Source organism: Cervus canadensis, chromosome 8 (assembly GCF_019320065.1).
Source record: "Cervus canadensis isolate Bull #8, Minnesota chromosome 8, ASM1932006v1, whole genome shotgun sequence".
In the NCBI taxonomy this organism is placed as follows: Eukaryota; Metazoa; Chordata; class Mammalia; order Artiodactyla; family Cervidae; genus Cervus; species Cervus canadensis.
Window position 1 is genome coordinate 1,439,640 of NC_057393.1, and position 15,138 is coordinate 1,454,777.

General features: G+C 56.2%; 1 protein-coding gene across 20 annotated transcripts in view; it reads right to left on the reverse strand.

The window, feature by feature from the left end:
* JAKMIP3 (Janus kinase and microtubule interacting protein 3) overlaps positions 1–15,138 on the reverse strand; it is a 90,874-nt gene that overhangs the window by 42,726 nt on the left and 33,010 nt on the right. For all 20 annotated transcript variants that reach the window (XM_043475169.1, XM_043475166.1, XM_043475170.1 and 17 more), the window contains exons 2-3: positions 9,861–10,072; positions 8,870–9,367 (exon numbers count right to left, since the gene is read on the reverse strand). In XM_043475169.1, the coding sequence (XP_043331104.1) occupies positions 8,870–9,367; positions 9,861–9,995 (633 nt within the window). In that variant the 5' untranslated portion in view covers positions 9,996–10,072. The remainder of the gene's footprint in view (positions 1–8,869; positions 9,368–9,860; positions 10,073–15,138) is intronic.

Genomic DNA, 15,138 nt, shown 5'->3' on the forward strand with positions numbered 1-15,138 from the left:
TGAAAGTTCCCCGGAGCTCCCATCGCAGCCAAGACCGCCCCCTCCCCCGAGTCACTCCAGATGTGTTCACACAGTGGGGCCACGTGTCCACCTGAATTCACAGCCAGGGCCAGGGCCACCAGCAGGAGCCCGAACGGAAGGCTGAGTAGGTGCTGGGCCTCCATCGGCTGAGAGGAGGGGGCCTCGTGGCGGCAGCATCGCAACGAAGAAACGGCCCTGGTGGGGAGGCTTGGGCCAGGCCGGGGCTCACGGGAGGCGGGAGCTGGTGCTCACTCTGACCCCCGTTCTCGGAGCTCCTCCTGTCTGCTGGGCCTGCGGCTGAGACTTCACGTGTGTTTTTCATTATTTGCTGACATAGCACAACAGAGCACTGATTCATATGATATACAAGGAAGCTGTTAATAGATTCTGAAAGAGTTCTCATCATGAGGAAAATTCTTTTACAATTTTCTTTTGGTTTTTTCCTTTTTGTTGTCTCTCCATGAGCTGATGGATGCTAACTGGTTCTTGTTCTTCTGTCACTGTCACTTCCCTCTCTTTGTGACCCCATGAACGGCAGCACGCCAGGCCTCCCTGTCCTCCACTATCTCCCGGAGCTTGCTCAAACCCATGTCCATCGAGTTGGTGATGCCATCTAACCATCTCATCCTCTGTCGTCCCATTCTCCTCCTGCCCCCAATCCTTCCCAGCATCAGGGTCTTTTCCAGTGAGTCAGTTCTTCTCATCAGGTGGCCAAAGTATTGGAGTTTCAGGTTCATCATCAGTCCTTCCAATGAATATTCAGGACTGATTTCCTTTAGGATGGACTGGTTGGATCTCCTTGCAGTTCAAGGGAGTCTCAAGAGTCTTCCCCAACACCACAGTTCAAAAGCATCAATTCTTTGCCACTCAGCTTTCCTTATGGTCCAACTCTCACATCCATACATGACTACTGGAAAAACCATAGCTTTGACTAGACAGACTTTTTTGTCGGCAAAATGATGCCTCTGCTTTTTAATATGCTTTCTAGGTTGGTCCTAGTTCTTCCAAGGAGCAGGCGCCTTTTAATTTCATGGCTTCAGTCACCATCCACGGTGATTTTGGAGCCCAAGAAAATAAAATCAATTACTTCACTTTTCCCCATCTATTTGCCATGAAGTGATGGGACCAGAGGCCATAATTTTAGTTTTTTGAATGTTGAGTTTTAAGCCAGCTTTTTCACTCTCCTCTTTAACCTTCATCAAGAGGCTCTTTAGTTCCTCTTCACTTTCTTCCCTTAGAGTGGTGTCATCTGCATATCTGAGGTTGTTGATATTTCTCCCAGCAATTTTGATTCCAGCTTGTGATTCAGCCAGCCCAGCATTTTGCATGATGTACTCTGCATACAAGTTAAATAAATAGGGTAACAATATATAGCTTTGTCATACTCTTTTCCCAATTTTGAACCAGTCTGTTGTTCCTTGTTCGGTTCTAACTGTTGCTTCTTGACCCACATACAGGTTTCTCAGGAGGCAGGTAAGGTGGTCTGGTATTCCCATCTCTAAGAATTTTCCACAGTTCGTTGTGATCCACACAGTCAAAGGCTTTAGCATAGTCAATGAAGCAGAAGCAGATGCTTTTCTGGAATCCCTTTGCTTTCTTTTTGATCCAGTGAAGGTTGGCAGTTTGATCTCTGCTTCCTCTGCCTTTTTTAAACTCAGCTGGTCCATCTGGAAGTTCTCGGTCATGTACTGCTGAAGTCTAGCTTGGAGGATTTTGAGCATAACCTTGCTAGCATGTGAAATGAGTTGTGCGGCAGTTTGAACATTCTTTGGCATCGCCCTTCTTTGGGATTGGAAAGAAGACTGACCTTTTCCAGTCCGTGGCCACAGTGGAGTTTTCCCAATTTGCTGACATTGCACAAAAACACAGCACTGATTATATTGATATATATGAAACCTATTAACAGAGTAGATCTTAAGAGTTCTTATCACAAGGAAAAATGTTTTTTAATTTTCTTCTGGTTTTTCTTCTTGTAGTCTCTAGGTGAGCTGATGGATACTAACGAAACTCATGGCGGAAGTCATTTCACACACAGGTAAGTCAGACCACCATGCTGCATAGTTTACACCTATACAGTGATGTGAGGTAACTGTCAATTACACCCCAGGAAAACTGGAGAGATCGCCTTGTGTATTCTGTAACAGGACAGTGGCTGCGGTGGACGGAGGTGGGGCTGGGGACGCTGGGTCCTGAGGCCCGTCTGGGCAGCGTCTCATGGACCGGCCTCCAACAGCGACGTCTGGCGGAAGGGGCGGGAAGTGCAATGGGTGGACCGTGACCTACAGCCTCTCCCCTGCCCACTGGACTAAGAGGGACGCGGAGCTGTGGGCCTCCAGGCAGGGGTGGGGGTCTCAGAGACGAAACACTAGTCTTCTTGCTGTCAGGCAGGCATGTCATCAATGATACACATATAATATGCATGTGTGTGTGTGTGCGTGTGTGTGTGTGTGAGCGCGCTTAGTCACTCAGGTGTTTCCAACTCTTCTGTGACCCCATGGACTGTTGCCTGCCAGGCTCCTCCATCCATGGGATTTTCCAGGCAGGAATACTGGGGTGGGCTGCCATTTCCTTCTCCAGAGGATCTTGCCGACCCAGGGATCGAACCTGGGTCTTCTGTACTGGCAGGTGGGTTCTTTACCATCTGAGGAAGCTCATATGTGTACGTGTGTGTGTCTTTGTGTGTGAAATACATACATATATGCATATACACACATGTACATGAAACTAAAGGAGATTCCCCAAAAGGATTACAGATTCTAAAGGGAATAACTGCAAAAGATTCTAAAATAAGCAAAACACAAAATTGGTTCCTTTTCTAGGAGTGCTGGAGCCTTGGAGAGCTGTCTGATTCCACAGAGGTGCGTGCCTTTGTCTGTGACTAGGCCATCCTGTGACTCTGCAGAGACAGGTGTTTACCTGGAGAAAACTGTTAGCAAAGCAAACACTTCCTCCTGTTCAGTTCAGTTCAGTTGCTCAGTCGTGTCTGACTCTTTGCGACCCCATGGACTGCAGCACCCCAGGCCTCCCTGTCCATCACCAACTCCCAGAGTTTACTCAAACTCATGTCCATCGAGTTGGTGATGCCATCCAACCATCTCATCCTCTGTCATCCCCTTCTCCTGTCTTCAATCTTTCCCAGCATCAGGTTCTTTTCCAGTGAGTCAGCTCTTCACATCAGGTGGCCAAAGCATTGGAGTTTCAGGTTCAGCATCAGTCCTTCCAATGAATATTCAGGACTGATTTCCTTTAGGATGGACTGGTTGGATCTCCTTGCTGTCCAAGGGCCTCTCAAGAATCTTCTCCAACATCACAGTTCAAAAGCATCAATTCTTTGGCTCTCAGCTTTCTTTATGGTCCAGCTCTCACATCCATACATGACTACTGGAAAAACCATAGCTTTAACTAGACAGACTTTTTTGTTGGCAAAGTGATGTCTCTGCTTTTTAATACCCTATGTTTGTCATAGCTCTTCTTCCAAGGAGCAAGCACCTTTTAATTTCATGGCTGCAATCTCCATCTGCTGTGATTTTGGAGCCCCCCCAAATAAAGCCTGACACTGTTTCCACTGTCTCCCCATCTATTTCCCATGAGGTGATGGGACCAGATGCCATGATATTAGTTTTCTGAATGTTGTGCTTTAAGCCAGCTTTTTCACTCTCCTCTTTCACTTTCATCAAGAGGCTCTTTAGTTCTTCTTCGCTTTCTGCCATAAGGGTGGTGTCATCTGCATATCTGAGATATTGCTATTTCTCCTGGCAATCTTGATTCCAGCTTGTGCTTCCTCCAGCCCAGCATTTCTCATGACGTACTCTGAATATAAATTAAACAAGCAGGGTGACAATATACAGCCTTGACGTACTCCTTTTCCCAATTTGAAACCAGTCTGCTGTTCCATGTTCAGTTCTAACTGTTGCTTCCTGACCTGTATACAGGTTTCTCAAGAGGGAGGTCAGGTGGTCTGGTATTCCCATCTCTTTCAGAATTTCCCAGAGTTTACTGTGATCCACACAGTCAAAGGCTATGGCATAGTCACTAAAGCAGAAATAGATTTTTTTGAAACTGTCTTGCTTTTTCAATGATCCAGCGGATGTTTGTGGCCTTGCAAAGGATCTTTGCCAGGTAGGGAACAGAAATCAATTCAAATCAAATCCTTGTTCGAATCAGTTGTAACATTTACTTGTTTCTCGTTAGTCACTGATTTAAATAAAAATTTTGACATATATTCAGTACATATTTTTACAACCATCACGATCACACCCTCTGTTAAAACTTGTCCTCTAACAGTTAGCTACGATCCCAATAAAAATTTCAACTTTTTTTAGGAAAAATGATTCTGAGGTTTCCATGGAAGCCTGAAGGGCTGAGTCTTCAAGAAGAACACAGTGGGAGGACTCACTACTCAGAAATTCAGCTGATGATAGGACTGGAGTCATTCCTATAAAATAGGCTTGAGATGGGGCAAATGATGAAAAAACACCCTCTCATTTAAGAATACTTAATGCATGGCAGAGAACTGGGGGGCAAATGGTCTTTTTAAGAGTTTTTATGTGACTTTCCTGACTGTCCAGTGGTTAAAACTCAGGGCTTCCACTGTAGGGGACATGGGTTTGATCCTAGATTGGGGGTTAGTGGGTGGGAAGTAAGATTCTGCATGCCATGCTCCATGGCCAAAAAACATTAAAAAAGAGTTGCTAGAACAACTATATGTCCATTTGGAAAAAAATATAACTGGGTCTCTGCCTTACATATCTCACACACACAGTCATACACACACACTCACAGACACACACACACACACACACACACACACACACACACACATGCTACAGAGGGCAAAGACCTGTGCATGAAAGATGAAACTATAAACTTTTAAAAACATAAATCTCCATGCTTCAGAATAAAAGGATTTCTTAAACAAGACACAATAAACACCAACCCTAAAGGAAAAGCCTAGTAAATGAGACTACTCTAGAATCTAAACCTTCAGCTCACAAAGGTATCATCACTGAGGATACAAAAAGCCAGCCCACAGAGCAGGGGAGATACTTACTTGCATTTTAATGTAAATGTAATGTAATGTAATGTAATGTCCCTGCCTGCAGAGTAGCCTTCTGGGGTTCTCACAGGCCCTGTGTTTACTCTTCGTGTTAATTTGGGGAGAAGTGTCCCCACCTAATGATCCTGGTTCTCCAGCCCAGGGACAGGGAACACCTCTCCACTCGGCTCCTCTTCAGTTCCTCCCAACTGTGCTGGGCACCCATATTTTCAGTGTACAAGTCTTGCACGCCTTTTGTTAAACTTATTCTCACGTCTTTTATTGTATTTTTCATGCCATTACGAGCAGAATTTTTTAAATTTTCATTTTGGACTGTCTCTTGCTTGTGTATAAAATATGACTGAGTTTTGCATGTAGTGTCTGTACTTTGAAACCTTGCTGAACTCATTCAATAGTTCATTTGGGGGAATTCCTTATAGTTTTCTACCTACAAAGTCACGTCACCCACAGAAGAGTTTTATTTTCTTCCTTTCCAATCTGATGTCTTTAATTTCTTTCTTTTGCCTTAGTGTCCTGACTTGAATTCCTCAGTGAAGAAAGACAAAAAAAAAAAAAAAAAAAGAAAAAAGGGTGAAAGGAAAAATGTCCTCAAGAAAATGGCAGAATCTCTTCCAGTTCACCTTAAGGTAAAGCCCTTGTCACTCAAGGAAACCCTCCAACATGAGAGAGACAGCAGCTGGGATGAAACAAGGCAAAAGAGACTCTGAACCACATAGACGATGAAAGGAATAGAGACAAAAGCGTAAAACAAATGCAAGTAGTATATTTCTTACATAGGAAATATAAGTATTATATTATTCTCAGGGAAATAAGATGATGTTACATCTATGAGTAAGAGGGGAATGACCAAACTTTCAGAGAACAAACATTTGGAGGATTAAATTATGAAGGCAGAAACAAAAATATTAAGCAGAAGAGTTAGATGAGAAAGTCAAGGGAATTTCCTCGAAAGTAGAACAAAAACCCAAGGTTGAAGAGAAAATTAAGAGAATCACAGTATCAAGTCCAAGTCTCAACATCTGGCTGATGGGGCTTCTAGAAGGAAGAGAGGGAGAGAGGGGGGGAGGAAACAGCAGAATAAAGCCTTCCAGAGCCGAGAGACACGAGTTTCTGGTTAGAAAGGTTCCTGGCTGCCTGGTAAGCTGGGTGAACCAATACTTGCACCACAGGCACATCAGCCTCAACTTTCAGCGAAGCTCCGAGCACAGGGACAGTATTCCGTAACTTCTGGGGAAGGATGCGGGAGGACCAGGAATCAGAATATCGAATAGTTTCTTAGAGCAACACGCAGAGTCAGAAGACGAGGCTGAAATCCCTTCAAATTCTAATAAAGGTTTTCCAACCTCCAATACCACATCGAGTTACAACATCCACTGCGAGTGAGGTTAGAATAAAAACTCCACGCACACAAACACACTTCCCTCCTTCTGTCTCCAGGAAGCAATTAGAGAATGTACTTTCCCCCAGATGAGAAACATTCATCCAGAAGGAGGAAGGTAAGGGAGGGGGCTAACACAGGAGAGAAGGAGGGTTTGCCGGATGGTGACAAAGGGAATTCAGGATTCGGGCCGCTTTAGGAAAGCAGTCCGTCCAGGAAGGATGTCTCAGAACACAGAAATGGGCAGAATTCTTAATGCTTTTACTGTATTGACGGGGGATTCCTTCCTCCAGAAATTCAGGGGTGTCGCAAAGAGTTGGACTAGACTGAAGCAACTTAGCACCCCTCACTTGAAAATTAAGCAAATGAAAAAAAAGTAATTTGAAGGAAAATAAAAGTGTGTACAAGAGAGGTAATCAATTCGTTGTGGGCCACGGTGGGTCTTTTGTGAACGTTCACAGAGCACCTGTGACATGAATAGTAAACGCTCACTTCAGCCCAGACGGAGCAGCAAGCGTGTCCCGACAACCTCCTCCCTGGCCGGTGCCCCACCTCCCGGGCCCTGGGAACCAGAGCAGGAGCAGGGCCCAGGGAGTGGGCGTCTGGGCACCTTCTCCCTTGGCTCCACAACTGGGCCGAGCGCCCCCAGAGCCACCCTCTCGTCCGAGGCCCTCGCCCACAGGGGCGGCGCCTGCCCTGACCCCTTCCCTGGGCCACAGCCAGGCCCCACCAGGGCCATGGGGCTCTGCAAGGCTGCCCGCCCTGTCTGCGGCGTGCTGTGTGTCCTGCTGAGACCTGGCCAATGGGACTTGGGGGACAGGGGGCTAACAGGGAAGCTAAACCTGAGAAATCAAGAAGGAGAGGTGCAGACACATTTCTGAGGACTCGGAAAAAAACTCAGAAGAATCAGCTAGGAGAACTGCAAGTGGGTCCCTCTGGGGAGCCCAGGTCAAGGTTGAGGACTTCGGTCGGTTCTGTCGTGACCCTGTGGTTAAGGAAATCGGGCCGTGAGCCTCCATGACGAACACTGAGGCCAATCGAGGTGATGGAGAGGGTGTGGATTTGGGCAGTGGGTGCTGACCTGGTGCCAACACATGGTCCAGGGATGGATGCAGAGTTCAAAGGGGGAGTGTGGAACAGGGGACATTCTGGAAAAGGGGAGGGGGCCACCCAGGGTAGGGGTGTCTGCGCCCCTCACACATAGCATGACAGAGCTGTGCTTGTTCACAGCCCCCAGCTCCTATCTGGGCCCTGAGCAACTGCAACATGGTGGTGTTTGGAACCCAGAAGCCCAGGAAGCTGAGAGAGGTGGCCTGGGTGCACGGCTGTGCTGGAAGAAAGCTGGCTGCATCCCCCAAGGGGCATCCAGGGGTCCCCAGCGTGGCCAGCTGCAAAGCCAGCTGCGTCCTGATGAAGCACCTAGCAAGGGTGACGGGCTCATCCCCCCCAGTGACTGAGGAGGTCCAGGCTCCAAGGAATGAGGAGAATCAAGTGGAACCCCCCACAACCTCTGAGCTTCTCCGAAGCCTCTCCTCCCAGGGGCATGGGAGCATCGGGCAGCTGCTCTCGCGAGCCAGGGGATGCACAGAGGTCCTGACCTGCGAAGAGCCACGCCTTCCCAGACTGCACAGTTCGGGAACGCTGGCATGGCCTGGCCGAGACCCTTGCCTGCAGGCCTCTGGTCTCCCCTCTCTGGGTCCAGCGAGCTCACAGACTGCAGACCCTGCTGGTTATGGAGCCGGAGCTCATGTCATCCAACGGGTCCCTGCACGCCTTGAGCTTAACCTGGGGCTGCAAGACAGGGGGCCTTTCATAAACCCTTTTTTGGGGGAGGCCCCCTCGTGGGCGTCTCGTTCTGACCAAGCTGGGAAGGAAAGCTGGGTGGCGTGGAGCGGGGAGGACTGCGGCGGCCTGGGCCCTGGGCCACTGACTGGTGAGTTCTGAACCGCATTCTGCTGTTGTCAGCAGCCTGGCCTCTCTGGAGTCCGCAAACCAAGAGCAGAGGTGCGAGGCGCCCTGTGCCAGGGTGCGGGGCGGGGGGGGGAACCCTCCCGAGAGCAAAGCCCCAGCGCTGCCCGGCCACGCCCGGCTCCATGCGGCCCTCCCCCAGCCACGCCCCCTCTCCAGCCCCGGCCCCGCCCCGCCCCGCCCCGCCCCAGCCCCGCCCCCCCGCCCCGCCCCCTCTCCAGCCCCGCCCCCCTCCCGCCCCGCCCCCGCCCCCTCTCCAGCCCCGCCCCGCCCCGCCCCCTCTCCAGCCCCGCCCCGCCCTCTCCAGCCCAGCCCCGCCCCGCCCCCTCTCCAGCCCCGCCCCCGCCCCGCCCCCTCTCCCCCCGCCCCCGCCCCGCCCCGCCCCTCTCCAGCCCCGCCCCCGCCCCGCCCCGCCCCCTCTCCAGCCCCGCCCCCGCCGCGCGTACCAGCCGGCGGATCTCGCGCTCGCACTCCTTCTTGATGCGGGAGATCTCCTCCTGGTGCAGGTGGTACACGCTCCTGATCTCCGCGGCCTTGATCTTGTCGGCGCGGATGACCAGGGTCAGCGCCTCCTCCACCTGCCTCTTGGCGCCCTTCAGCTCCGAGATCTCCTGCTGCATCTTCACCTTCTCCACCTCGAAGCCCTTCTTGGCCTCCTCCTTGGCCTCGGACAGCAGCACGGTGCGCGCCCGGTCCGGGCCGCCGTCGCGCACGGCGTGCAGCAGCGCCTGCAGCCGCTGGTTCTCGCTGTCCTTGGTCCGGATGACGCGCAGCAGCTCGGCCTCGTGCTGGCGCAGCAGCGCCTCCCGCAGCGCCTGGAGCTCCTTCATCTTCTCCTCGTGGAGCTTGGTCCGCAGCTCGGTGAGCAGGACGGCGCTCTTGTGCTGCTCGTGCTCCCGCGCCTGCCTGAGTTCCTGGTTCTTCTCCCTCTCCACCCGGCCGACCTGCGGCACAGCGAGACGCGGTCGGCCCGCAGCCACACTCCGCGGCGGCGGACACCGAGCGCGGCGTTCGGAAAGGCTGCGTGTTCTTGCAGAGAGGGGCGCTACCGTCTGTTAGGGAAGGTCTCGTTAAAACACGGGTTGAAAACAGAGTCAAGCCTCGTGGGTGGCACCCAGCAGGCGCCGACCCTGGAAGCAAGAGGGCAGACGCACGGGTGTCCGGAAACCTGCCTGCTCAAAGGCTGAAACCAGCACCTCTCAAACGAATCCGCCAAGGAGGGGGCACGGCCGTGGGGGGCGGGGGGTGGGGGCTCCTGCCCTCCGGACGGCTTCAGCCCAAACGGCGGAAGTCTCACTTACCTTCTAGGACACTCAGCAAAAGGAGAAACCAACGCAGGCGGGGTGGGGCTGGGGCGGGGCGGAGCCGGGTGGGGGCGTGGCGGGAGCGGGGTGGGGGCGGGGCGGGGCGGGGCGGGAGCGGGGTGGGGGTGCCCACCTTGCTCTTCTCCTGCTGCAGCTCAATCTGGATCTCGGTGAGCTTGGCCCGCAGGTCCTCGTTGGCGGCCTGCAGCGCGGCGAGGACCTCCGCCCTGTCCCCCTTGCTCCGGCCGCCTGCGCCCTTTTTGGACATGGTGAGGGTGGCCCGAGGGGCAGCCGCGCGTCTGGGCCGATCGCTTGCCTGCGGCCCCTCTACATCTTCTCACTCACCTGAGGGAAAGCACACTGTGAGCAGATTGCACGGGGCCTGGGGGGCCCAGGAGCAGGGTGGGCGGGGATACATCTGCGGGCCCGAGTCTGCGGCCGGACTGTGCAACGCGCCACAGACCGCGGGGGCCGCCTGCCCTCCGCCCGACCCCCGATGGTCCATCGCAGGGGCTGCCTGCCCTCCGCTTGACCCCGGATGGCCCATCGCAGGGGCCGCCTGCCCTCCGCCGGCACCCCATGGGCCTCCTCTCTATGGAAGCACATTTCCTCCGCCTCTCGGGTAACCGGCGATCAGTACATGTTTATTCTTGGCCCCTTTGTAGTAAGACCCTGGGACCAAAGTTAGGGCCCAACTTCTCACAGGGTGTGTGGCAGACGGATGGCAGGAGCGGGTTTGAAACACGAGCTTCCCTGACACTAACGGAGTGGCGGCCGGGACCCCTGGGGCCCGTGAACCAGCTCGGAAGAGGTTGCACCCTCAGCCCAGGAGACCGAGCCGACTCGGCGGGCCCACGGGCACTCTGGATCCCTCGGGCACCAGGCCCCACACTGGCTTGTTCACCCATCACCCAGCCTGGATGCCTGAACCCGCTGGCCCAGGCCTGGGGCCGCCCCCACTCCCCGGTGTCCCAGCGCCCAGCACCCGGTGTGAGACTGGGAGAGTCCACTAGCTTTGCCTGGATTAAAAGGCGGAGGGGTTCCAGGTCCTGCCCCCCTCGCTGCCTGGGCCCCCCGCGCCGGTCTCCTCGCCTGCACAGAGACACCAAAGAGTCCCCAGGTGTCCCCAGGGCCTCCATGCTGTGCTTAGACACCCGCCCGGTACACTGCTGAGGCCCTTCCAGGCCAGGTCTGGGAGCCCTGCAGGACCATGGGTTCCTACTGGCCTGGAGCTCCGGGTGGGGGACTCAGCCTTCTGTGAGCAGGGACCTAGCCGCACGCTTGCCCTGCAGCATCCCCAGGTCCAGCGTCTCCTGGACCAAGACGCAGCCGCCTGGCCACCCTCCCTAGGACCCCTGTGACCATCTGTGGTCTGTTCTCTGCAGCTGCCTTCAAGCAACAGCAACCAGACCACCTCCCCGGCCCCGGAAACCCCCGTGGTCGTGTGTCCGCCTCAGATCACAGGGAATTCCGAGCCCCTGTGACACTCACCAGCTGCCGTCCACCCCAGTGGGCACTTCCTCAATGTTTTCTGAAAACTGGAGTGTAATGTTTTACTTATTTTAAAATGAAACTACACAGGCCTTTCCTGGACAGAGAGGCAGCCTCACCGTCCATCTGAGAGGAGAGGAAGGGCAGGGTGAGCTGAGGGAGAGGCCCGGGCGGTGCCCACACTGGACGGCAGCAGCCCCCCCAACACACAGCCGGCCCGGCCCACCCAGCCGCTGGCTCGTCCAAACACATTCCCCCGCATTTCCTCCCACAGGCTCACACGGACAGCATGGGTCAGGCTGCCTGGGGCCCCTGCCTGCCGCCTGGACCCCGGGGCGCTGAGCAGCTTCTATCCAGGCCCTGGCCTCCCGGCACCAAGAGCTTTCGTTCGATGCAGTAACAGGCCTCGAGCCCCTGCCCGGCAGCTCCCTAAAGGCGAGATCCTGCCTTTCTCCAGCATGCATTTGGGCACAAACAGTAAGTGTGCTGACCTCACTATTTATGGAAATGAGTGTGGACAGACGAACTCTCCCCAAAGCCCGCTGGGAGCGTGCGGGGTGTCCCACCTGTCCATACCCGGGGCAGGGACTCCAGGGCCCTGCCTGCCCCCCGGGGTGTGCCCTAAGGGGCGCTTGACGGGATGATTCCCGGGGAGCAGCTTGGGGGGTCTCCCCTTCCCCACGCCCTACTTGCATTGAGCGCATGCGCGTTGAGCCTTTGGCTGGAGCGCCGCCCCCGGCTCCGCCCACATCCAAGGAGACGGAGCCCACACCAGTGACACGGAGGCTGCGAGTGTCCCGGGGCCCCGGGGCCCCTGGCCCATGTCACGTGCTCCTCTGCACCCGCGGCCTGGCGCACATACACCCACACCCGGTGAAGTGCCAGATGCCGCGGTCGCCTCGTCTCCCGGACGCCGTCACCCTCCCACGTCCTTCCTGTCACCCGGGAGATGGACGGGGCGGGTGGAGGGCAGACAGAGGCCTTGGGAGCGCGCGGTCTCACCCGGCACCGCGGAGCCTCCCCCTCGGTATACCAGGGGCTCTGGGCCCCACGCGGCAACCTGGATGGTGCCCGGGGCTGTGGCGCACTCTGCAGAGCCCCGAGCTTGGCCAGTGGGGTGCAGGCTTGAGCAGGACCCCAGGGGCGCCTGCTGGACGGGGCCCTCGGACCGCTCCCGGGGTGGCCCGAGTCAGTGCGGGGACTGAAGCCGGCGGGGTCGGCCCCTCCGCTCTCCCTGAGGGTCTCCTGTGGTCGAGACCCTCCGGCCCGCCTCTGAAGTCCAAGCTGCCCATCCCGGACGGCCCCTCACGGATCCTGCAGGGACGGCAGGGCACAGAGCCCGGGGGTGAGTGGTCGGGGTGGGGGAGGGGCACAGCAGCAGCTGGAGGCCTGCGGTTCAGGGGCGCCCCGCACCCCCCACCTGCCCGCCCTCCGCCGTCCGAGACCTGCGGTTCAGGAGCACAGGGGCGCCCCGCCCCCCGCCCCACCTCCCCACCGCCTGCCCGCCCTCGGACCCGCTCTCCCAGCACCCACCCCTTCCCCGGTGCAGCCCTGCACTCGTCTTCCTAGCTTGACCCCCTCCGGCTGGCCTCACTAAGGGCCCAGCGCAGGGCAGGCCCTCCGTCTCCGGGGAAGGCCCAGCCCCCTGGGAGCAGGGCTGGGTCGGAGCGGGCCTCGCCAGGTGCATGGAAGCGTCCTTCCGCGTGGAGCCACCGCCCACACCATCTGAACCTCAGTGCAGAACAGACCCAGAGTCAGAGTCAAGCCTGGGGCGCCTGTTCATGAGGCTCGAGGCCAGGGTGGAGGTGCTGGTGGGAGGGGGCGGGGTGACTCTGACCGGGCCCTGGGGTGCAACCCGGAGGCAGCCCCGCGCTGAGGACGCAAGTGAGCACCTCCGCACGCGGTTCGTGCGTGGCCAGAGCCTGCCTCGTGGTGCCGGCACCTGGATCATGAGGTTGGATCAGATCCTCCGCAGCTGGCATGTCCAGGAAGCCCAGGGTGTGGGAGGAGGGCGGGCATCTTGCCAGGTCCTCTCACTCTCCCCGCTCCAGACCAGCACCCACATGAGGCCCCGGCCAACCATGTGCACCCCGCTTTGGTTGGAAGTCCTTAAATGATCAGGTCGATAGTGCAGTCTGCCCACCCCCCTCTCAGGGTCTCCGTGAAAGTGAAGTCGCTGGGTGGTGTCCGACTCTTTGCGTCCCCATGGACTGTAGCCTACCAGGCTCTTCCATCCATGGGATTTTCCAGGCAAGAATACTGGAGTGGGTTGCCATTTCCTTCTCCAGGAGATCTTCCAGACCCAGGGATTGAACCCGGGTCTTCTGCATTGTAGGCAGACGCTTTACCATCTGAGCCGCCAGGGAAGTCTCAGGGTCTCCGAGGAGGTAATAAATCAAGCAGAAGAGCGCCCCTTGGGTCTTTCTGAGTGAGTTGTTTTGTGTTCAGAGGGTTTAAAACGAGACACAGTGCACGGCCCAGGGCGTGTTGGCGCCGCGGTTCGGTCACCTTGGAGGCCGGTCTGTACACCTCGCCCCACCTCCATCCGGCCGGCTTCCATCCAGCTTTCTCCACGTGGAGCCCGTGGGCTGGTGTGCCGCCCCCAGCGAGCAGGTAGAAGGAAACCGCCAACACACAGGCGTCACCAGGGTGATGCCCCAGCAAGGGGTGAGTGAGCAGGGTCACAAAGAGGCTTCGACCTTGCAGAGCCGGTCACGTTGGCATGGATGCTCTCTGGGTTAAGGGGCTGACCCACAGCCAGCAAAGGCTGCATTTGATGCTTCTGGTCTGGTTAGTTCTGTGCAAACCCAAGGCTATGACGGGGGCGAGGGGGGATGCTCCCTGTCATATCCCACAGGGACCCCCTAAGTACAGGCCATCGGACAAACGCCCGGAGGAGGGGGAAGGTCCAGCCGTGACAGAGGTGGCCAGTCATGCGGGCTGTAGGCTTCGGGGAGCTCAGACCTGGGTGGCGGTTGTTCCAAGGCACCTCCCTCCACACCACCACCCCCGCCCCCCCCCGAACTTCAGACACGCTAGCTCCGGAGCACGGTCTTTCAGCAAACTCACAGCACAGAGCATCTGCGCGGAAAACTCACAGCATAGAGCATCTGCGCGGAGGGACACACGTCCTACTGGACAAGACCCGGAAGCCGTCAGGCTGGCGCACTCCTTTGGCAAGGCCCTCACTGGTAACGGCAAGACTCTAGCTGCAAATCCAATGAAACCTGTGCGTATCGGGCTCGTTTGACTTCGCTCGGCTGACTCGACCCTTAGAATAACATGCAGTGTTTTAATGAGTCTCTGGAGAGAGATTAGAATTCTTGAGGGTTTGGGCTGTGACCTGTATTTCTAACCATAGCGTTCTCAAAGAAGTCACATGTGTGCTGACATTGTGCACACCCTGTCAGAAGTAGAGTTTGAAGAAAATGGGGTGGCGGCCTTTGACAGGAAGGAAGGAAAGGGAACTTTCCAGTTTACTCCCGGGGTTCTGGCGAGAGCGGCTGTGGAGAGTGGGAGGAGCTGGGCGCGGCCCGCCTGGCCTGGAGGGCAGGGCTGCACACAGCCGGGTGGTCCCCTTTCCCTGTCCGCCCACCAGGCACAAGACCTCCCAGAGGTTTCTAGAAGGCTGTTCTCAAGTCCCCAAAGCATGAGCCTCACCCAAGAAAGCCTATTAAGCAGGTCCAGGCTCTCCAGGAGGAAGAAGGCCCAGGGGTCCATCCAGCGGGTGGAGACACTGCTCCTGGTCATCAGCAGGGAGGGGATCCAGCTCCAGGGGAGGAGCTCTGGGGAGGGAGCCCCCTCACCCCAAATGTCCCTGGTGGGGCCGGAGGTCACGGGAGAGGAAGAGCCAGACGGGGCTCTGGGCGGGCGACCACCGGCCCAGTAAGAAGGTCAGCCCACCTGAGCCCGAGAGCGGG